Source organism: Hibiscus syriacus, unplaced genomic scaffold (genome assembly GCF_006381635.1).
Source record: "Hibiscus syriacus cultivar Baekdansim isolate YM2019G1 unplaced genomic scaffold, ASM638163v2 tig00111402_pilon, whole genome shotgun sequence".
Lineage (NCBI taxonomy): Eukaryota > Viridiplantae > Streptophyta > Magnoliopsida > Malvales > Malvaceae > Hibiscus > Hibiscus syriacus.
In genome coordinates, this window is record NW_024063082.1 from 4,002,759 (window position 1) to 4,027,867 (window position 25,109).

The following is a 25,109-nucleotide window of genomic DNA, read 5'->3' on the forward strand; positions in this document are numbered from 1 at the left end:
AATTTTTTATATGCTCATATTCGAGATCTGTTGTTATCTAATAATATCGTTTTAAGGTTCAAATTTAATTTTTTAAAAATATATTTTACTACTACATCTAATACTTATTTGACAATTGAGTAATGCAAAATTTCTAATATTTATGAATATCATATTTTTATTTATACTTTGATTTTAGTTATTTATCGTTGTGATTAATCAAGTTCATATGTTGATAAGGGGCACTGTTTTAGTTATGAATATCTACATTAGATCTTGAATTCAATCCGGGGTAATTCTTTTTCCCTCCCCTTATAAAAAGAACACAATTTATAGTGAATAACATATTAAGATGTCTGAATTTATTAAAATCAGATATACTAATAAAAAAAACATCATTTTAATCCTAATTGACATTAAATATTAAATTTAATCTCGAGTAGGCCCTCCCTTTCGTCATTAAAAAACATGTTTTCATTAAATTAAATTGACAAAAGTTAAAAGATTGAAAATAAATACGAATCCAGAGTCATTCAAGAAATTATGAGTTAAAAACAATTAACGCAACAGTATAATAATGAGTGACTATGCAACCCATCGATAGCATATTTATTCAGTCTCCAGCATCTATCAAGATTTAGAGTCCATCAGAATCCAGGAATTACTGAGGTGGTTTCCGGCAAGTAATGATGGCGAACTTGATCACCCCCTTCTGGTAACCTTCGATCATCAACGGCATCACCAACGCGCCTTTTATGGTTTTTAATCCTATTCAACACAAAATCAACAAGAAGGAAAATCAGCAACCACAAAGGTTTTTCCATCTCGAAATTTTATAGTTACCGCTGCGTAGTAGCGATGTGAAGCCCTTCCATGTCAATGCGGAGCGTATCACCGCCGGCCAGAATGGGGCAACATGTTCAGACCAATCGTCAGTCTTTATATCCTGCAAAAATCATACATATTCTTAAACACGGTTACGATAAAAGTTGGCGAAGGAGATAAAGTTATGCAAATGATATGAACTTCATAGCAAATTCGAGAAAGTAAAATACCTGGAAAGAATGGGAGTGAAATAATTTCACATAATCAGAAGCAGAGCACCACTCCGGTAAATAGTAAGCATCACATATTCTTTTTAGAAGATTTTTCTCCCATGGCTGCAAAGACTCTTCAGATGGACCAAGATCCCTATGGCACCATGTCACTATTATAATTGTGCCTCCGGGAGCTGCCACTCGCACCAACTCATTAACAAACTGGCAGTTCATTGGGAATTTGTAAACGAAAGCATAATCAATTATAAGACGACATTGTAAGAAAATTCAATCATAGATATATTAGTTTTATATTTTGTTATTTTGATTCCATATGTTCACCACGTATTTGAACGGGAATATATCTATATCCGATACTCAATCGAATCCAAATATTTGTTTGGCTCAACGAGTCAAAACTCAGAAGGATTAGAACAAAATGTGAAACAACAAACCTTAGCTTTATCAGGCATGTGTTCTCCGCTTTCCATAGACCAAACTAGATCAAACTGCCCATCGGAGAATGGTTGGTTCAAGGCATCTGCAACTCCAAAGGAAACCTGCTAATTATACAATGTTTAGAAAATCCAGTAAGACATCTGATCGGTTGAATCCAAGATCATTTCGATAAGTGATTGAGTAATGACGTCGTGTTCAATATGATCATTTTAAAAAAATAAAAGTTTTACTACAGTCTTCAATTTATGATGATGATAGATAAAGGATTGAAATATACCTTGTCTGCTAGTCCTTGAGCTCTAGCAAGGGCATTAGCTCTATCAGCTTGAACAGGGCTCAAAGTAATGCCTTGGCATTGTGCTCCATACTTCTTGGCTAGATATCTAGAACTGCCTCCTATCCCACACCCAACATCAACTATTCTTTTTGGCTTCTTTCCCTGGTCCTCTGAAAATCAAATCTCAAGCAGAAAGTCAGTTGATAGAAGTAAGGTTATAAAAACTGGAACGAAAATCAAATTAGTTACCTTTTTTATATTCGAATTAATTGGATCATTTAATCGAATTTGGTTTCATTTTAATGAAGATAACTTATTTGTGTAGTTTCCATAATAAAACATGATACAATATCATTTTAAAAATTCCACATTTTTTTTATTATATCTAGGGGTGCATATAAAAAGAGCATTCAATGAATTGTTCCTTTATTAAGCTAAATAAATGAGTATGAACAAAATTTTTATATTCATTTAATAAACGAACTAACACGAGAAAATGTGTGCTCGGTTCGTTTATGTTCATGAACAAGCTCGTTTATCTGATTCTCTCTTTCCTTTTACTTTTCACCTTTTAAATATTGGCGAAGATAAGGACTAACAACGAGTGAACTTTAGAGTTCAAACTGTGAAGTCTGAGGAACTAAAAGACTAGTTGTTTAATTTCACCATTTATGAGACATATAATTGAATATGTTCACGAACGTTAAACGAAACATATAAAAGAACATGTTCATGAATGTTAAACGAATTAACAATAAATAAAAGAACACGAACACTTCCAAAAATAAATAAATAAATATGAATATAATATTAAAAATTTAAATGAACAATATCGAACATAAACACTTCCAAAAATAAACAAATGAACACAAATACAACTTTATTTGATTGAATTCAATTCATTTACACCTCTAATTATTTCAAATTAGTTTTTTAATAATTTTTTATAAAGTTAATGACACTTACCTCAAGTTTGCATAATCAGTTTTCTTGGGGGGTAAATAGTTATTACAAAGTTGTTTTTATAGGTACAAATGAACAACTTTTTGTAATTATTAGAATGAAAGTATTTATAAAAATAATTCAAGAAACATATATATATATATATTAATTATTAAAATAATTTAAATACTAATTAAATTTATATAATTTTACTCATTAAAAAATATAAATATTCCAATTATTTTGTGTTTCATTTAGGGCCAATTTGGTATAGTTTTTGAGAAATGACTTGTAAAAATGTTATTTAATAGTACAATTTAAAATTTAAATGTTTGAAATTATTGTTAAAAAATGAGTTTAAAAAAATAAAAGATCTATTATAGATATTATGTTGTAAATTAAAAAATAAAAAATACAAACAAACAAAAATATAATTGTAATAAAAATATATTATAATAACTCACTATTAATATTTAATATATAAATCATGAATTTTATTTACTTTTAAGTACTTAAAATAAATTATTAAGTAATAAATTATTTTTTAAAGATGTTAATATTAAATTATTAAAATAAAATGTAAATATAAATTATTTCCAAACATAAAGTTAAAAATAAAAAGGTTAAAAATTCTAATTTTTTACAATTGATTTGAAACTACCATTACTACGTAATTTGTTACCTGTTTAATATTGATTTTATAATTAAAACAAATTTTTTAAACTAAAACTACTTTTAGAAAATATTACCGGGAACTTATAATTAATTACTTTTATGAACAAACAAATTTCGAGTCTATTTGTAAGACCTAATTTTGTTAGGCAAGTGCTAAATTCGTTGTTATTGAAATCCTTTTGAATAAGTAACTCCGGACGTTGACACTGTCGTTTTTCACCAAATAACGTCAAACTTCAACAACAAAAGCAATCTTTGAACAGAAAATGGACACGTGGATTAAAAAGGAATACGCAAAGAGAAAACGAACCCGATATTCCAGCGAAACGGAGCGATTCCTCGATCATTCGAATCTGAGCGGCGCGATGATCCGAACCCGAAACATCGAAATCCGGGTCGTAAAACCCGTGGTGCATATGCTCACCCCATATGTCTTCCCAAAGCCCACTCGACTCGTCGTAAAACTCCGCTATCCCATCCTTCAACTCACGGGCGTCGTCCGTGGTGGCCGACGACGCAGAAGACGACGCCTTGATACCAGCGGACATGAAGCTTCCGTTAGATTGAGAGGTGCGGGAGTAGCACGAGGAAGAAGAAGGGAATGAAATTGAAGGACGTGGCGGAGATGACAGCTGGCGCGTGCAGAGCAAGCAAGAGAGTGTTTGCAGAGCAGAAGCCATTAATTTAGAGTTTGTCTTTTTTTCAGTGATTCAGTCCTCGTTTTGGTTTGGCTCGGTTATAGTTGTGGCCGGAGTAGTGAAAGAGTAAAAATAAAAAATGAAGAGCGGTGGGGAAGGAAAGGGCCGCCCGGCGTCGTAGTCGATAAAAACAGAGAATTCACTGCAGGAAGGAAAATGGAAAGGAAAGTAGAAGCGTGTGGTGAAATTGCAGTGACGGTTGTGCCTAGTGGGAATGCTTATACTCTGTATAGATTACCTCACTTTATTAGAAGTCCGAAATTACCGTATGGGTTACAATACTTACCGTAGACGATATGTGATCGTTAATAACTCAATCCTTTACTAATTACATACCGATTATTTAGCTTTTATATGTGTTTGTGTCCACAAAACTTTTAAAATAAGTTATGTTAAAAAATATTATTTTAGATAAAAATTAATATGTGATACACTATAACGTGTATTTTTTTTATAAATTACTATATATTAGTTATTTTTTTATTAAGTTAAGGTGATTATAAAGTAACATTTGTTATAAATACTCTCAATTATTTGATAATGAACATTCAATCACTCTTATAATCTTTGATTTTCGAACTTTTAAAAATATCAATAATTCTTTTGACTACTGAAATATGTACATATTAATTAATTTAAATTAACTTTTAATAATATATCATTTGATTCATTAATGATTATAAAATTATATACGATTATACACCGCAAGCCATTCGAGTGACTAGTCAGTCCCTTTGGTTTGATGGTATTGGTCGGTTTTCACGAGCGGTGGTCTAAAAGCTTCTTTCGAGGTTGTGGTGGTGTTTTGCACATGTTTTGAAACTTGTCTCGACTTGGAGTCTTTAATGGAAGCGCTTATGGTGTCAATGTATACGAATATGACGGCTGTGCCGTTGTTGGCTGGGTTGGTGTTGCACCTCTGCCATTACTAAGGAGGGTGGCAGTTGGAGTTGTGTTCGGTAATAAAATCCAAAAATCACTTAAAAATTGTTATTTACTATAATAACACTCATTTATCAATATTTACCAAAATCTCGTCCATTTATATAAAATATATTTTACAGGATTCATCTTATGCATACGTGGCAAAGACGCTTTACTTAGAAAACTATATATCTGAACTGGTTTATATTATGAGAATATAATATATTTTATGAGGAAATATCCGGTATTTTGAATAAGGTTTATTTAATGTCTGATTTACCGTATAATTTTTATATGGTTTATAGTTATAGTATTTTTGTACATGATTTCTAAATATGGAACATTTTCATATTTAATGGATTAATTACCGTTTTTACTCCAATGCATATATGTTTATTTATTTTTATTGGGGGTACAATTGAAGGAAGTATTACCAGGTCCAGCATTACAGTTTACCAGGTCCCTTTGCTGTGTGCAAGGGTAAACCTTACAGTTTCTCAGGTCCCTTTGCTGTGTGCAAGGATAAACCTTACAGTTTTCTTAGGCTCCTCTGCTTTGTGCACAAGTTAAGCCTTACTGGTGTATAGGTGGTGTACGGTTCAGGTGAACCTACACATTTTGATGATTGGATGGGGGTATTGTGCATATTATTAAAATATATTAGATAAATTGTTTTATCTTATATGAATTATTTTATTATGTATGTGTTATACACTGTAAGGGGCACACTGGGCTTTTTAGCTCATTTTATAGTTTTTTACCTTTTTAAGATAACAATAGACTGTAAGCTAGCAGATTTGGCATTAGGGGAAATCAACTACTTATTTTGTACGAACGTATATCTCTATATGTTTTTCAGTTGTGTTTGGTGACATGTATTACTCTATCGTTTTGGATATATTTGTATTATCGATATTTTGTTTAGTATTACCTTAATGTTTTATAAGTTGTTTAAAAAAATCTCTGAATGGGATATGTGACCACTTAGGTTTGAGTCTAACTTACAGACCGGGTCTAGGGGGTTACATTTGGTGGTATCAGAGCTTTCTGTTTTAAACACTCGGACTGTATATGGGTCCTACGCTTTGGATTTTTAAGAAATTTTGAAGAAGAAAAAAATGTCACCATATTATATGATTTAAAGTTTTCTCGAGATCCCTGATGCTAATCTGACATATGTTTTGAATTCTTTCTGTAGAGCCTTATAGATCCAACAATGAGTGCTGCTGCTAGAGCTCGTAGAACAGAACGTGGTCGTGGTCGAGGACGAGTCACTCGACCTTCTGTTACGATAGATGATCCGATGTCTCCACGTGATCCTCCTGTTTCGGAAGTAGATCCTACCCTTTCTCATGATGATCAGTTTTCTCCTGTGAGAGATCCTCCCGTCACTGGAGATGATGATACTGACATAAATGAAGATGCCCTTAATAGAGCTATATTCTGCATGTTTCAGAGAGCTGCCAGAGCCCCTAATAATATGACTACAGTTGAGATTTCAAACTCTTTGGTCGCTGCTGGTGTAGTCCCATTCGAGGGTATTACTGGTAGACCCCCGACAGACGCTGAGTATTGGCTAGAGGGTACATAGAGGATTATGGATGAGATGGACCTCAGAATTGAACAGAAGTTGAAGGGGGCCCTAACTATGTTGAATAAAGAGAGCTTCAGATGGTGGCAATCAATTTCTGGTAGTATTTCGAGAAACCAGTTAACATGGGATCTTTTCAAGACGCGCTTCCGGAGTCGCTACATCGGGGAGAGATACCTGCAGGAACGACGTCAGGAATTTCAGAATATGGAGCAGGGTAGCATGTCTGTTATGGACTACGAGGTTGAGTTCATCCGATTGAGTCGTTATGCTCCTGGACTTGTGGACACTGAGACAGATCGATGCTTGAGGTTTGAGAATGGACTCAGGTATGAGATCAGGAGTCGAGTCACTACCCACTGAGAGAGGAATTTGATGCATTGGTTGAGATAGCCAAGAATGCTGAGAAAATAGAGCGTTTGGGTATGGAGCACAAGAGAGATAGTGATCGAACTCAAACCCGATTCAGGAGGCCTTATGGTTTTGTAGTTTCTTTTGCACACCCCAACAAGAAAGGCAGGGGTGAATCCTTTCAGAGAGGTGGTGCAAGTGTCAGGCCTGTGGCATCCGGTTCTTCAGTCGTACATCCTTCTAGACATGGTGGATCTTCTGGGTTGCAACCTATACCGACATGTGTGCACTGTGGAAGATGTCATTATGGTAAGTGCAGGCTGAAATTGGGGACATGCTTTAGATGTGGTTCCGGTGACCATTTCATGAAAGACTGTCCAGAGTGAGATCGTTCAGTTCAGACGCCAGCTCGGGCTCCCGCTAGTTCTCATAGTGCAGTTCAGACTCCAACAGGGGGTCGTACTTAGGAGAGAGCGCCTGGATCGGCTAATATAGGCCGATCATCTCAGAGTAGGGGTCCAATCAGATATGAGACCAAACAACCTGCATTGGTTTATACTGCAGACTTCGACAAGATCGTGATAGGCCCAATGTGACTGCAGGTATTGTTACTATTCATTCAGTTCCCTACTTTGCATTGTTTGATAGTGGCTATACCAATTCCTATGTATCGCATTCCGTTTTCGAGGGTCTAAATATTCCTGTTGAGAATACTAAGCATTCGGTGATAGTTCAAAGTCCCTTAGGCAAGTCCATCATGTTAGATCATATTTTTAGAGAATGCCTTATAGAGATCAATGAGGAGATTTTTCTGGCTGACCTAATGGAGTTACCTTTGGAAGAGTTTGATTTGATTCTCGGCGTAGATTGGTTGGGCAAACATCGAGTAAATATTGATTTTGAGACCAAGAGAGCTGTTCTGAAAACCCCAGATAATCGAAAGATTGTAATGATCGGAGAACGCCGTGGATTTCTGACGAATGTTGTGTCTGCTTTGGTAGCTGAGAAGATGATCAGGAAAGGTTCCGAGGCGTTTCTTGCTTATATATTGGATACTAGGAGTTCTCAATCTGATATTGAAGGCATCCAGATTGTCAAAGAATTTCCCGATGTTTTTCCCGGGGAGTTACCTGGATTACCTCCAGATAGAGAAGTCGAGTTTGAGATTGAAGTATATTCTGATTCTACTCCGGTTTCAATGGCTCCTTATCGTATGACACTAAAAGAGCTTAAAGAACTGAAAGTCCAACTCCAGGAGTTGTTGGACAGGGGATTTATCCGACCCAGTGTATCACCGTAGGGAGCCCCAGTTCTCTTTGTAAAGAAGAAAGATAGGACATTGAGACTCTGTATTGATTATAGGAAACTGAACAAGCTCACGGTTAAAAACAAATATCCTCTGCCCAGGATCGATTATCTATTTGACCAATTTTGAGGGGCTTCTATCTTTTCAAAAATAGACTTGAGGTCTGGTTTATTATCAACTCAAAGTGAAAGACTCGGATATTCTAAAGACTGTTTTCCGTACTCGGTATGGGCATTATTAGTTTTTAGTGATGTCATTCGGGTTAAAAAATGCCCCTGCTGCTTTTATAGATCTGATGCATAGGGTGTTTTGACCTTATTTGGACTAGTTTGTAGTTGTATTCATTGATGATATACTGGTGTATTCTAGAAGTGAGGCAGAACATGAGGAGAATCTAAGGATTGTTCTACAGACTCTAAGAGAGAATAAGCAATACGCTAAGTTGAGCAAGTGTGAATTATGGCTCAGCGAAGTGACTTTTCTTGGATATATCGTTTCTGCTGATGGTATTCGGGTAAATCCAAGCAAAGTGGAGGCTATTTTGAACTGGAAGCAACCTAGGAACATTTCTGAGATCCGTAGTTTCTTGGGCTTAGCTGGTTACTACCGTCGTTTCGTAGAGGGGTTCTCCCTTATTGCAGCTCCTCTGACAAAACTATTGAGGAAAGATGTTCCATTTGTCTGGTCTGAAGACCAACAAGCTAGCTTTGAGAAACTGAAAACTGTTCTAACTCAAGCCCCAGTGTTGATTCAGCCTGAATCAGGGAAAGTTTTTTCTGTCTACAGTGATGCTTCTCACTCTGGATTAGGATGTGTTTTGATGCAAGATGGGAAGGTTGTCGCTTATGTGTCGCGTCAATTAAAGTCGCACGAGCGTAACTATCATACTCACGATCTGGAGTTAGCTGTCGTGGTTTTTGCTTTAAAGATCTGGAGACAATATCTCTACGGAGAAAAGTGTTATATCTATACTGATTATAAGAGTCTGAAGTATCTGCTTACCCAGAAAGAATTGAATTTGAGACAGCGTCGCTTGTTGGAACTTCTAAAGGACTATGATTTCGAGATAGAATATCATCCAGGGAAGGCTAATGTAGTGGCAGACACCTTGAGCTGTAAGGCGATATCAGATCTCAGAGCCTTATTCGCCAAATTGAGTTTATTTGATGATAGCAGTCTGTTAGCAGAGTTACAAGTTAAACCTACTTTGGTCGAGGAGATTAAGGCCAAACAGCTCCTTGATAGCTCATTTCTTCCCATTATTGAACAAGTTAAGTAGGGATCGAGTTCGGAGTATACTGTAGATCAGGATGGTATTTTGTGTTTTCACGGTCGTTATTACGTCCCTAAAAATGATGAGTTAAGACGGGTTATTCTTCAGGGGGCTCATAGTAGTCCTTATGCTATGCATCATGACGGGGAAAAATGTACAATAATCTGAAAGAACGCTACTTTTGGACTGGTATGAAAAAAATATTTCAGATTTTGTGGCGAGGTGTTTGACTTGTCAGCAGGTTAAGGCAGAGCACCAACATCCATCTGGATTGTTACAGTCAATTAATATTTCTGAGTGGAAATGGGAGCGCATTATGATGGACTTCATTACTGGTCTTCCTCTGACTCATTCCAAAAAGGATTCTATCTGGGTGATTGTTGATCGACTCACCAAGTCAACGCACTTTATCCCTATTCGGGTTAATTATTCTCTGGACAAACTAGCTAAGCTGTATATTTCTGAGATCGTTAGACTTCATGGTGTTCCGTTGTCTATCATATCTGATCGAGATCTGAGATTCACTTCCAAGATCTGGAAAGCTTTGCACGAGGCTCTGGGTACTCGTTTGAATTTCAATACAACTTTTCATCCTCAGACTGATGGACAGTCTGAGCGAGTTATTCAGGTGTTGGAAGATATGTTATGGGGTTGTGTGATTGATTTCCGTGGTAGTTGGGAAGATTTCTTGCCATTAGCTGAGTTTTCTTACAATAATAGTTGTCAGGCGAGTATTCGCATGGCTCCTTACGAGGTTCTGTATGGACGTAGATGTTGTACTCCTATATGTTGGACAGTTACATGATAGAAAAATTTTGGGTCCAGATTTGGTTCGAGAGACTGAAGATACGGTCAGATTGATCCGTGATCGCATGAAAGAGACATTTGATAGGCAGAAATCATATGCAGATAAGCGACGTAAGGATATCGAGTTTGAGGTTAGAGATCAAGTTTTTCTCAAAGTATCTTTATGGAAGAAAGTATTGAGATTTGGACGTAAGGGTAAACTGAGTCCGCGATTTATTGGGTCGTATCGTATTTTGAAGAAAGTTGGACTTGTTGCTTATCAGCTTGAGTTGCCTCCCCAGCTTAGTCGTATTCATGATGTTTTTCATGTGTCTATGTTGAGGCGATACCGTCCAGATCCAAATCACATCATTCAAGTTGATGAGGTAGAGCTAAGACCTGATCTGTCATATGAGGAGGAGCATGTTCATGTTTTAGAGTGGGATGGGCGAGTTCTTCGGAATAGGCGTATTCCAATGGTCAAAGTTCAATGGAGTAATCGTAGCCCCTCAGAAGCTACTTGGGAGACATTGGAGTCAATGGAGGTTCAATTTCCGTATCTATTTTCATAAGGTAAATTTCGAGGACGAAATTTCTTGTAGAGAGGGAGAATCGTAACAACCTAAAAATTTGAAAAAAATATTTAATTGAAATTTGAGTTTTTAATTATGAAAATTGATAAATTTTGGGGACTAAATTGAAAGATTTTAAAACATGTAGCTTATTTTAGAGTTAAAAAAATTCAGGGACCAAGCCCTGAATTTACCCAAGAAAAGTTTGTAAGGTTTGGTATTATATACGGCAATTGGTTTCTGAAAAATCAGAAACCAATTGCTCCTAAATTTCCTTCCCCCAACGTCAACTTCCGACAACGATCCCGACGCCGTCCGAATTTCGATCTTCGTTTTGAAACCACCATCGTGTTCGTTATCGAGTCAGGAACAATTCCCTTAAATTAATTGAGGTGAAACTCTACCAAACGTTGTGAATTTCAAGTCAAAGCCTCGACCTTTTTTTTAGCACAACCGCCTAGAAAATCCTAAATTTATCGCCGATCGTTGCTTCGTTTTCGACACCTCTCGTACCATCGTGTTCCTTGTGCCGTTCCGAGTCCACCGGTGTCCTCTTTTTCTTTGGCGACGGCGGCGCGTGTGGAGGTGAAGCGGTCAAAGTTTATGATTTGTTGAAATCGAGCTCTTCGCCGTTCAAAAATTTGAACCAAGCTTTGTAAGTATCTCGAAATCGCTCAAAATAATTTTAGAAATTTTTCTCGTGAATTTTTCGCTGCCAGAAACAATCCCACTGCGCGTGGGGAAGCTCAAAATGATCGGTTTGATCGATTTTGACCCGACTCGACCCGTTGACCGAGTGACATTTTGGTAATTATTTGAGAAATGGTGCTATTCTGGTAATTATTTTGAAAAGAGTTCTATTTTGTAATTTTTTTTAAAAAAGAGATAATTTTGTAAAATTTTTTAAAATAGTGATATTTTAGTAATTATTTTGAAAATGATGTTATTTTGGTAATTAATTTCACAATGGTGCTATTTTCGTAATGTTAAAAAAATGTTAATTTCTTAAAATGGTTGACCACTTTGACCATAACTTTTACCGGCTTTGACCAGCCGTTAATCTTTTTCGAGAATATCTATCCCAACATTTTTTGATGTTTCGAATCCGTTTTTGGGGTTCGTTTTACCAAACTCGAACCCGAAAGTCTTCAAATCGTCAGTCAAACCCAATGACTTTGATTTTGATCAAGAATTCAAATTTTTGGAAAGTCATATTTTATGTGTTTCGACGTCCTGAATCTGATTCTGAAGTCTGTTTTGCCAAATTCTGACCCCGAAATCTCCGAATCGAGCATGTGAACCTTTAAAAGGCTTAGTATTTTAGTATTTTGATTATTTATTTGAGATTTGGTTAAGGAATTGATTCAGTAAAATATTTTATGAATGTACTGGTGTTTCACTTGAGCGAGGATCACTTAGGTCCGGAATTGTCCGTTCGTCAGATCAGCCCGAACCGCGTACTACAAGAATTACCCGTAGGTTTCCGTATATTATTTAAATAAAGATTAAGATTATTTATATATTAGGATTCCAATATGGAATTTTCCAATTCGTATGATCTAGCGCTGCAGCAGAGCGTGATCGACAGACCCATTAGTAGGCTTCCCTATCTGATTTCTCAGACTGTTACAGGTGTGTTTCCTGAAAGTGTTATCTTACAGTTTTAAACTATATATCTGAACTGATTTATATTATGAGAATATAATATATTTTATGAGGAAATATTCGGTATTTTGAATAAGGTTTATTTAATAACTGATTTATCGTTTTTAGTCCAATGCATACATGTTTATTTTTTTCATTGGGGGTACAATTGAAGGAAGTATTACCAGGTCCCTTTGTTGTGTGCAAAGGTAAGCATTACAGTTTACCAGGTCCCTTTGCTGTGTGCAAGGGTAAGCCTTACAGTTCCCCAGGTCCCTTTGCTATGTGCAATGATAAACCTTACAGTTTTTCTAGGCTTCTCTGCTTTGTGCACAGGTTAAGCCTTATTGGTGTATAGGTGGTGTACGGTTCAGGTGAACCTACACATTTTGGTGATTGGATGGGGGTAGTGTGCATATTATTAAAATATATTTGATAAATTGTTTTATCTTATCTGAATTATTTTGTTATGTATGTGTTATACACTGTAAGAGGCACACTGGGCTTTTTATCTCATTTTATAGTTTTTACCTTTTTCAGATAACAACAGACCGTAAGCTAGCAGATTTGGCATCATGGGAAATCAACTACTTATTTTGTACTAACGTATATCTCTATATGTTTTTCAGTTGTGTTTGGTGACATGTATTACTCTATCGTTTTGGATATATTTGTATTATCGATATTTTGTTTAGTATTACCTGTAATGTTTTATAAGTTGTTTTAAAAAAAACTGAATGGGACATATGACCACTTAGGTTTGAGTCTAACTTACAGACCGGTCTAGGGGGTTACATAAATATTTGATATAATATCAAAAATAGCCTTCTAATATTTGGTATAATATCAAAAACAACCTTCTAATATTTGTTTGAATGATTATTTTAGTATTAATTAATTCTTTTTCAAGAGTATTTTAATCTTCAATATTTTAATTTCTTGTCCAATTCATTTATGTTAGATGGAAACTATTAGTTGACAAATGATCAATGCATGTAATTGACATGACATTTTTATATACATGTTAAATTGTTAATGTATCACATTACATGTGATGATGGCGTGACATGTTCATATCACTTAAGGCGATGATATGATATATATCATATCACTTAAGGCGATGATATGAGATATATCACATCACTTAAGGCGATGACATAACATATGATAAGTCATTTAAGGTGATAATGTGACAAGTGTCTCATCATCAAATATTATAATGTGACATGTTTCACGTTAACTAAGAAGATGACATGACATATAACACATCACCCAATGTAATAATATGATGTGTTATGTCATTTAATGTGAAATGCGATGACATCACACGAATCACGTCAGCTATTAAACACATATGTGAATTCACGTTAATAATATGCGTTGATTGTTAGTCAACTAACATATTTTGTGCAATGGAGATCATTTTGAACAATTGAAACGTTAGAGACTAAAATGCTCCAAAAAAGAATAAAGACTAAAGTGACCACTCGTATAAACATTAGGAGGCTAATTTTGACATTATACCTAGAATCTTTATAATAAATTATCAAATTTAGGAGTCAATGTAATCAAATTTGTCAAATTTAAAGATTAAGTTAATTAAATTTATCATGTTTAATGACTAATTTCATCACACTTGCTAAGTTCAAGAGTCATTTTGTATTTTAAGCCCATAAAATATAAATCCTATTTAATAATTTATGTTGTAATTATTGTTACACTATTAATGTAACCAACATGTTTGCATAAATTGCCATATCTAATTTCCTACTTTGTTTTATTGTGAAACTAATCACTTGAACAATATTACTAATATCAACTAAGCTTATTTGTTTTTATATTTAATATATATTTTTATTTTGAGGACTGACTTTGTTTTAATTTTATGATCTTGATTTTTAAATTACATATTTCCGGACCATGTACTATCCCTTTCACAAACCTTTTTTTAATCCCAATTGTCCTCAACAAGAAATTAAAAACATAAAAAAATTAAATTGATGATCGAGTTTTTAACTTTTTGATATAATTTTATTTTATTCTTAATGACTAATTTATATATTTTGATGATATTAAAAAATTATATTAATATAATTAATCTATAATTTTTATAGGCTTTCCTTACACTTTTATTTTATTTTCTGTTTAATAAACTAATTACTATTATTAACGAATAATATGTTATTTATTTCAACTTTACCAGCTGATTTAGAGCTGTATATGGTCACAAGCTATTAATAACCCCATCCTGACAAAAAAATATATTTTGTTATCAACAAAAAGTTTAAGTGAGGGTCTGATTACCTCAATTTAGAGTAAACAAAAATCATATTCGGAGAGAACTAAAAAATATTTTTACAAATTGTTTATTAAGTTAAGTTATTAAGCCTCTAAATTCGAGACTCATATTATATAAATTGTATGTGACTTTTCGTCTTATTTTTATACAGATGGTCTTCGTATTTGTTATGATTTAAGTCTAGATTTATTATGATTTTAACTAATAATAATAGTCAATTTTATTGAATAAAGATAAATTATAATAAAATTATAAGAAACACTAATCATATTAACTCACCATTAATATTAACATAAAATGTATATAAAAATAATTTTATATTGACAAATAAATTTATTATATCAATCATGATTTGTTTTTGGTGATTACGAGAGTCATAATTATTTTTAAAAAAATGATTATGACAACGAGTATCTCTATTAATATAAAAGAATCAATTTGAGCGTATAAGATAATGATATACTAATAAGATATCCAAATAAACAATAAGTAAGGAGATAACATCAATTCTAATCTTAAAGAAGATAAAATGTGTTACACTAGCATGAAATATGTCTAATTTTATAAGTGTTATGGAAATTATAAGAAAATCTATATCATGATAGAAGGTGGTGAGATGAGTTCATCGGTGTATATACAAATGAAAATAAAAAATATATAAAAATAATATTATATAGAATTTTATTAACAATGATTATTGATGTAATGATAAACAACTTTATATAAATTGTAATTTTATTATTTATTTAAAATTTATATAAAAACATAAAAATAAAATATTAGTATAACCAATAATATTAATTTTGGATATAAAATAAAAATTACACTACAAACCTTTAATCACGAATCCCTCATATATTAGTAAAATAAGTTAGAGTCATTAGAATAGGAGTAGTTTGAAAGTTAAGTGATTAAATAAAAAAAACTAAATTTCAGTAACTAAAACAAAAGTGAGTAGATAATTGAGAAATGAATTTACCTATAAAAAAGTTTCACGTACAACAGTTCCATTTAATTTTAACGACGGAGTACCAAAAATGAAATTTTGACTAAACGTTAAGTATGATTTAAAAAAAAATAAATTTGAAATACCAAAACAGAACAAAAGTAATAGTTTAGGTATTAAAATTGTAGTTTACCTTTATAATTATTCAAATATTAGATTATTATTGTAATTATAATCGCAGCTGCAATCTAGAAAAAGAACATTTGACTAGTTTCCGTAAGTGACGTCACTTCATCTTGAGACAAACACTTACCTCTTCCCAACGAGGAGAAGCAAACAACTCTCGTTCAGAGATACAGCTCCACTCTTGTCCTTGTCTCATTTTTAATTGTTTTTTTTTTGTCTCTTCTTCTACCGGTGTTTGTTTGATATATTTATAAATACGATTTTCTTGGGTGGTGGTTGAAGGATGCATAGTGGCGGTGGAGGGATGGTGGCGATGAGGCCACCATCACCATTTACAGTGTCACAGTGGCAAGAACTGAAACATCAAGCTTTGATCTTTAAGTATATGATGGCAGGTTTGCCAGTGCCATCTGATCTTCTACTTCCTATTCAGAAGAGCTTTGAGTCCATTTCTCATAGGTTCTTTCACCCTCCTACCAGTAAGCACAGAATTAATTTATTTTCTTCATTTTTTAAAACCCTCTCGTTCTCTTTTGAAGATTACATGTGGTTTATTTATTAGTGTTCTTTTGCCCTCTTTTCTGGGTTTGTTTTGTTTTGATTTGAGGGAAAGTTTTTGTTCTTTTTTTCCCCTTTTGGAAAACACAGGCAAGATTCAAGAATAATCAGATTTTCAATCAATGATTTCATCATTTTAATGAGTTTTAAGATAAACTTTTTGATATACATGACTAAATATTTGATAAAAATTCATGGATGTTTTTTAGTTCCAATGGATGAATTAATGACTTTGAAGTTTGAAGACCGCTGAAATCACATTTCAAGGAAAAATATTGGCCCCTTTTCCTTGTTTTCTCGAAATTCTTACAGATAAATTCCAAACATGTTTTTTATTTTATATATGTTGTTGGTGTCTTAATCATAAAATCTTATATCACTTTTCACATGTTTTATTCTTATTATGGTATATATTAAATTTTGATAATGTTATTGTTATTATTTTGTCGATTCCATTGTTGTTGGTTTTGTATTTTATTCATCAAGGAACATAAATTTCTTCATGTTTGTTCATGAAAAACCTTGTTATGAATCCGGTTCGAGTGTACTTTTGCAGTGGGGTATTGTTCCTTTTATGGAAAGAAGGTGGATCCCGAGCCGGGACGTTGTAGGCGGACTGATGGTAAGAAATGGCGTTGCTCGAAAGATGCATACCCGGACTCGAAATATTGCGAGCGCCATATGCATCGTGGCCGTAATCGTTCAAGAAAGCCCGTGGAATCACAAACTATGACACAGTCATCAGCCACTGTTACATCGGTGACTGTTTCCGGTTGCACCGGTGAGACGGGAAGCTTCCCGAGCCTTCCATTACATGCTTTTGGTAGTACACAAGTTACTGCTTCCGCAGCGGGTCTGTCCGATGATAATCTGAAGTCGATCCCATATGGAATCCCGAGGAAAGATTATAGGTAAATTCATCTTTTGTGGTTCGTTTAACATAGTTTCATTCTTAGCACATCATAGGAAATATCAAATCATTTCATCGTCTTTCATTTATGGTAATTCCTACACAGATCGAGAAATGGATCATAGTTTTGTTTCAATATGTTAACCTTTTTGACTGTAAATCGATGGAAATATGGATTGCAGTATAAGTTTCGGATGTTTTATAGATGTGGTATGGGTACGGAATAAAACATTTGTTGGTCCCCTATTTCTTAGATTGTGCGTTAGGAGTGAAATTGTAGATTGCTTCTCATTAGGGTAATGTAGATCTTGTAGAAACTTCAAAAGGTTTCTGTTAAGCTCAGAGTTCCGGGCCCTGGTGTCCTCAAAGATGGATGATGAGTTCAGTAGATGTTGCTTCTGAATCTGTTCTTCACTGACAGTTGGCTTTTGTTCGTTTTTGTTGTCTGATGACCATGAGAAATTGTCGATAGCATGCTACGACATGTGGAATTATTCACTCTTTCTGTTTTTGCCTAATGGGATGAGTACTTTTTTGCAGAGTTTGATTCCAGGATTGCTTATAAAATCTAGAACAAACAAAAAGGAAACTACTATTTCACTTCCGAGTTCCGTATTTTGGGAAAATTGTTGTACAAAGCCGAAAACTGGGTTAACCTTTTAGATTCTGAATGTGTCAAACAGTCCGCCTACTAGGTCCTAGGTCCGTCACAAGGTACATGGTGATATATAAGTCTTAGTACCATTGTACTTCTTTGTTAGTCTTGACTTTCAGAAACATAATTCTTATCTGGAATGAATTACCGAGTTGGTATATTCCTATGGTGCGGATAATGGATTGGTTCCATGTAACTTTGTTTTTAAAGTTATTGTGATTTTCAGGGTTCGGGACCCTTGTGCCCATTATTTCACCGTCGAATTCCATTGTCACAGCAGAGTGTTTTTTACCGTCTCTTTTGAGTCCGTTTCCTTCGTTTAATTCAGCGAAATTCATGAAAGGCATTCTGAATTACTGGCATATCCGTTTTCTGTGAAACAGGAAAGAATCATACGAAAAAGTAGATTTTGCTTTCACAGTTGTTAGAACCTTGATAGCAAGACTTGGTAATTCAGCTGTAGCTCAAAATTACTTTTGCCTGCAAATTTATACGCGGTCTTCATTGTTGGTAGGTTATTCTAGACCAGACAATTCGTTTATTCTTGTCGTGTTTGTGTTTTTTTACCATGTCGTAGTCGTGTTTTTTGTATTAGATATTCCGTAAATTCCGGTTATTTTATATAGCCTCTCGATCTTACTAAAGTTCAGACTTGTATGGTGCAAATTTATATTGCATTATCATTTGTACCAAGTTCCATGATATCTTCAATTTTGCTATTCGGTTTATATTGTCCGGATTTAGTCATTTGTTCTAATGTGTTTTACTCGATTATTTTGAACACGTAGGTATCTTCAAGGAAGTAAACCCGAGGTCAGTGGGCATAATATTTCCTTTGAAGCTTCTGGGAGCAACAATGACGCATGGCCTCAAATGTACCCTAGAGTCTCGTCGTTCGTTCAGCCAAAAACCGGTAGCAACCCGATCTTCCGGACTGATTACCCCCAGCGTTCATTTTTCAGCAATTCCAACCCAGGAGGAGCCGAGAAGCACGAGGGTCAGTCTCTTCTACCATTCTTTGACGAGTGGCCTAAAACCAGAGACACCTGGTCAGCTCTCGAAGATGACAGATCCAACCAGACCTCATTTGCTACAACACAGCTATCGATATCCACTCTGATTGGGTCATCCGACTTCTCCACAACTAGTTCTCATTCTCTGCACGATGAGTTTCAAACTCCATAGTTCCCCCTCGGATGTCCCATTCATATGAAACTCTGAAACCCGCATTCGAATAGCTTAATGAACAAAAACTCGAAACTTCCCTGAACTCGATACAGTAGAAGGCCCGGAAAAAGTTCTAGCTACTTGACTAATGTTGGTACCCTTTGACGATTTCCCTTCAGCATGACTTTGTGTAGTATCAGTACACCGCGAGGTTCTGGTTTAAGGTGCAAGATAAAACAAAGTATTTCGTATATGTTTATGTATGTCGTCATACTATAATTACATTGCTATTTTACTTAAAAGTTCATTAATCTCATATTTAATCCTTAAATAGAAATTTTAACGGTTTGATTTTAAAAATTATATATATTTTAAAAATTATAATAATAATAATAATTGTTTTTAGCATTAAATAATCAAATTTCACTCCAAATTATTCGGTACAAAATCAGATTGAGACATGTTTTAAATTTATTTTGTACTTTATGGTAAGCTATGCTGTGGCCAAAGACATCAATGCTACACTTGATGGCAAGCAAAGTTGTTGAGGACATTTCATTTGTACACAAGAAATTCACTAAAACATCCAATGCTACGAGCTAAGTATCCATTTATCGTTTATATTTAATAATAGATGACAATATTTTTGGTGGTGTATAATGTGTCGTTCGTATTTTATATTCTATGATTGAATTGATTATTTTTCTAATAGTCTGAGATGATTATAAAGTAATGTATGTCTAATTTTTTTAATATGGTGATAATTCATATCCTGTAGACACTACTGTTCAAACTCATAACTTCTAAAAAGATTATTATTTTTTATTACTGATGTCACTTGATGAGTTTTAAGATTTATCATTTATATGAAAGAATCATAAATATATATGTTTTTATTAGAAAATAACTCACTTATATGTTCATTTTGTAAATATATGTTTAAAAGTTTGTCTTACCTATATATGTTTTTCCAATTAATTTTTACTGATTAGTGTTTTAAGGAAATTCCTTAATTAGTAGATCTACAAACAACTAAAAAGAATGAAAACTACGAACTTTTCTTCTTCCATCCATATGGCTATTTGAGTAGGAAAATATTTAAAATATTATAAAAAATAATTGTTATTTGTGTACAAATAATTATGAACAAATTTTAAAATGTATAGTTTTAATTTTTAGTATAAAACGATAAAAACATGATTGTTTTTTTATATATAAATATTAGTTATATATTATTTTTAAAATTAAATTGATATGAATTTGTATATATTAATTATTGGAATTGGCTTTATGCAAACGAGAGCGGATCTATCGAAGAGCTTGCTTTGGACTTGACAGTAAAACTCGTCGTTTTGTGGCCAAGGTTTTCATAACACTTTTCCTTTAATACCCCTCCACAACGTTGTTAATAGAGTTAAATATCTAGTTGGTATATTTATAATATCCTATTTCTCAATGTAATATATCTGATGAATCATTCAAAATATGTATATATAATTATATATATAATACATTTTAAAATATGTATAATAACTTTAAAAAATGTCTTTAACATTTGATTAAATAGTTATTTTAATCTTAAATAATTTTAGCCAAACGTTTCATTTTGGGACAAAAAGTCTCATTGTAGATGAAAATCGTTAGTCAACAAATGATTAACGCATCAAAATATGATTCTTTTTTGTTCTAAAATAAAAAGTTTGAGGTCAAAATACTCAAAAAATAAAGAATAAAGACTAAACTTCATATTTAGTCTGAAACGTTGAATTCTTTGTAGCCTAAAATAAAGCGTTGAAAGCCAAAATACTCCAAATATGTATATATATAAAAGGAACCATGTAATTAAAAATTAAAGTATTTTCTTTGATATTATACCTTTAAAATATTATATATTCTATTTGAAACATAATAATAATATTAGTTCTTCAAGATCTATTATTTCTTAATTTTAAAATTAGATATATATACTAAAAAATATTTAAAAAAAATCGATTTCTCCCTTATGCTATTGTCAATTTTAAAGTAGAAAATAAAAGGAAAACTTTTCCGATACAAAGATATTAATCTCATTTAGAACGAAATACTAGAATTTATCATTTTCATATTTTCTCTTCTCTTTTGTATTTTTCTCTTTTGACCTCGTCTTTTTTTTATCTTTTTTTTATATAATCAGAAATTACTGATTCTTTTTTTTACATATATAATTTTGAGATATTAGTTTCAGCCGCCCAGAAATATCAGAAGTAAAAAGAGTGATTTTTCTACTCTGTCCAAAAAAAGTGGGGAATTCACATTTGCTTGAAATAGTTCCCAAGTAATCGTTTTACGCCTTTGGGCACGCATAGAACCTTTTATTATGTCGAGGCGAAAATTCGATTGTTGCGAATAGCGTATCAAAGCTACTTCATCTTTTTGAGCAGGATCATTAGCATCCTTGGTATTAGTATAAGTATCGGCGTTTGCCTCGTTATTAGTAAAAATCAGTACGAGCTTGAATTTTCTTGAACGAATTTCATACTCTCTTGTTACATTTTCCTCGTTTTCTCCCTCTTGTTGTTCTAAATCGTCGATTAATTTATATGACCATCAAGGAACTTTTCTACTTATTTAATCTAAATAATTTGAATAGAAAAAGAATCATCCAACCCAACATTTGACATCTGTATTTACTTGTTTTGTTTGAGACTCTTTGATAAAATTTATTTCAATAATATTTGTTTTGATTTTTTTTATCTACATGTGGGAATTATCTGACAATCTTTTAACATCGAATGATACCATCTCAAAAGTAGCGTTGTTGATCAAAATTATGACAATGCTTTCGGCGATATTGAATTTGTTTAAACCGACACACACAAAATGAAAAAAAAAATCGTAAAAAAAAGAGAGTTTAGGTGTATTGTTTGTACCGTCCAATCTATCAAAACTTTGATACTTGGAATTGGTTATTATCAAAATTCAAACTCTTCAAATTTCTGTAAATTTACAACCTCTAATTGTACCTAAAATTATTCTTTGAAATCGATCATACAAATCCTTACTATCAAATATTAAAAAAAAAATTAATAAGTAATGAATGTTTGAGAATTTATCTGACTATGATATCTTAAACCTCTCCACTTAATAAAAGAAAAACAATCTTTAGTTAAAACAGAAGTTTAAACCTCTCCACTTGATAAAAGAAAAACAATCTTTAGTTAAAACAGAAGTTTTTTAACGATGAAGGGACAAATTCGTAAACAAACAAAAGCCGAATTGTGATAATATATATTTCATTTTTCCCTGCTCTGTTTATTCATTGAAAAAAAAAAGTCCAACTAATTTCACTTTGATTTCTCTCTCTAGATCTCTCATGGCTTCCTGCATCGCTCCCGTTTCCATTTCAGGTTTTTCATTCTTTCTCATCTTAATTAACTTTTTGCTTATTGTGCTTCAAGATCACTTTTTGATCTCTTATTATGCTCTGCTGACTGTTAAAGTGAATTTTAGGAATATAAATTTATTCTTTGCTTTATATATTCATTTTTGTTAAAAAATGTATTGATGAATATTTCTATCGATATTATCAAATTTGCTTGGTTTCTGGTGCTATCTGCTCTGACTTTTCGTTTTTATTGCATTATCATGTCCGTCACTTGTATTTGATGTATGTATATCTGAACATGGATATGTGATTTGGGTCTCAAAGGACTTTCAAAATACATGGAAGAACTTAAAGTAATGAAATGAACAAATTGTGTTGGATGCATATCTGTATATGAAAGTTACACCTGCGTTCAAGTATCATAGGTTTGGTGTGAAAACTCAAGAACAGAAGAGGGAAGATTTGAGTATTCAAATGCTCTGCATTATGAAGTTAAAACATGTAAAATGAGATAGAGCCTTGAAGTAGTTTTTGTCCTATTTCACATTGCATTGGTTTTCACTATGTAAATTCTTTTTCGGACTTGTGATAGATTGTTGTTAATGTTGGGTATAACAATGAAAAGATTTATTATTAAGTTCTTGCCTTAAACTCGATTTGTTGTCATTTCTTTCTGGTTTATAGGTGGTTCTCATCTCAAGGCCAGTGAAGTTAGTTTCACTAAGTCCAGCACCTTTGGGAAAACACCAAGTTTGGCAGTTTGGAGGAAACCAATGGCATCCAACCACCGGTTTTCTGTTTGTGCAGAGTATCGGTACGTAAATCTGGAATAATCCATGTTAAATAGGGTATCTAAAATTAATTTTGAAACTCAATAGGGTATCTAAAATTAATTGCTAAACTTCAAAACGGAAGTCTTGATATTAATGTCGAAAAGTCTTGAGGTCACTACAACCTGTCTATAGAGTTACTTTTGTCTCATTGTTGACCTTATTTAGAAGAATGACGTCAATAGTAACATTTCTGCCTAACATTACTTGGGTTCACCGTTGATACACTTGCAGTAAATCCCATTGTTGATTCCTTTCTGCCTAACTCAACATGTGGGGTTAAAAAACTACAGTATATCCCATTTCCTTTATTTTGCTCTATTTATTTACTATTGCTTTGTATATTTTAGGGGCTTGTGGAATCAAAAAGCTTCATTGATCTTCTACTACATAAATGGTCTCTGATAGGATTATCCAATGGTTATTTAAGTTGTTTATTGGATGATTTCTCAACTCACAGACTCAAAAGATTTAAAGCATAGAGCTGTCTGAACTACTCCATTGCATATTCCATTCTTTATGTCTTAATGTTCTTAAGCCGATTCTTTAAAAGAAAGCTGATTTTTACTTCTTTGGATGATGTGCTATGTTTAGATTTGCTCCAAGTTGCATTTTGCCTGTCACTTCTATTGATTTTGTCTCAACAGTGATGCTACTTATTTCTACTCTATTCTCATCCTTTTGTTGTTCACTCTGATGATGTATGCAGTGATGGCACTAGGGGTGGAGGAAATGATTTTGCTGCTGGTTTTCTTTTGGGAGGGGCTATATTTGGAACTTTGGCATATGTTTTTGCGCCACAGGTAACTAGTTTTTGCGCCACAGGTAACTAGTATTTGCTTTCTTCTTCACTTAATTTCCTGCACATATTCTAACATATCCAATCAACGAACTTATTTTTCTTTTACACCACAAAAGATTCATTTTTTGGCCTAAAATTCTTGACCCGTTTAACACTGAGTTTATGGTGAAATGCAACTTTCAAGCTCAAAAGTTGTACCAATAACAAAGCTAAACAATGAATCTTGTCTTGTCATTGTAGGTGTAAGTGGTATTACTACCCATACATCCCTATCCTATTTCAGAAAGTGAAGAGATATTATTTGCTTTTTTTTAGTGCAATGAATGGCACCCTTTTTGCTATTTTACATTTTTTTGGTTATTCAGGTTGGATATTAATTCTTAATTTGTTCTTTTGATTTAGATTAGAAGATCCCTGTTAAATGAAGATGAATATGGATTCCGGAAGGCAAAGCGACCAATTTACTGCGATGGAGGTTTAGAGGTAAATAAGTTCTGCCTCGTTTCATGACTTGGTCCTTGGATACCTGCTGTTATTCTTAAGTTAATTGAGCTCCACTTATTGAAAACAGAAAACCAGGCAGACCCTGAATGCAAAAATCCACCAACTCAACTCTGCCATTGACAATGTATCTTCACGTTTGAGAGGTGCAAAAAATTCACCAACCGTGCCAGTTGATACAGACCCCGAAGAAGAAGCAACTATGTAAGACATATTTCTATTTGCTCGGTCATGAAGTTGTGAGTTTTCAGTGATTGATGGTTTTACCTGCCCTTCTATTATGAATTCTGGATTCAGATATTGTTTTGAAGATTTTAAATGGGATTAATGCAGTTTTGTTTTTCTATTAGTCTTTTTTCTTGATGGATAGAGAAATT

General features: G+C 33.3%; 3 protein-coding genes across 3 annotated transcripts; 2 read left to right on the forward strand and 1 right to left on the reverse strand.

Annotated features, from left to right (window-relative positions):
- Nucleotides 1–466: 466 nt before the first annotated feature.
- On the reverse strand, nt 467–4,263 carry LOC120161646 (tocopherol O-methyltransferase, chloroplastic-like). Its single transcript, XM_039171859.1, has 6 exons — nt 3,680–4,263; nt 1,753–1,922; nt 1,472–1,576; nt 1,035–1,238; nt 823–925; nt 467–747 (listed from the first exon to the last, which is right to left on the reverse strand). Exons 1-6 carry the CDS (start codon nt 4,047–4,049, stop codon nt 641–643), a joined length of 1,059 nt encoding a protein of 352 aa, XP_039027790.1. The 5' UTR covers nt 4,050–4,263; the 3' UTR covers nt 467–640.
- An 11,870-nt stretch (nt 4,264–16,133) lies between these two features.
- On the forward strand, nt 16,134–19,470 carry LOC120161710 (growth-regulating factor 3-like). Its single transcript, XM_039171921.1, has 3 exons — nt 16,134–16,424; nt 17,060–17,414; nt 18,857–19,470. The coding sequence occupies exons 1-3, from the start codon at nt 16,229–16,231 to the stop codon at nt 19,251–19,253; spliced, it is 948 nt and encodes a 315-aa protein (XP_039027852.1). The 5' UTR covers nt 16,134–16,228; the 3' UTR covers nt 19,254–19,470.
- A 3,074-nt stretch (nt 19,471–22,544) lies between these two features.
- Nucleotides 22,545–25,060, forward strand: LOC120161852. The gene is made up of 5 exons (XM_039172062.1): nt 22,545–22,621; nt 23,284–23,413; nt 24,139–24,232; nt 24,634–24,714; nt 24,803–25,060. The coding sequence occupies exons 1-5, from the start codon at nt 22,588–22,590 to the stop codon at nt 24,938–24,940; spliced, it is 477 nt and encodes a 158-aa protein (XP_039027993.1). The 5' UTR covers nt 22,545–22,587; the 3' UTR covers nt 24,941–25,060.
- The last annotated feature ends 49 nt before the right edge of the window (nt 25,061–25,109 follow it).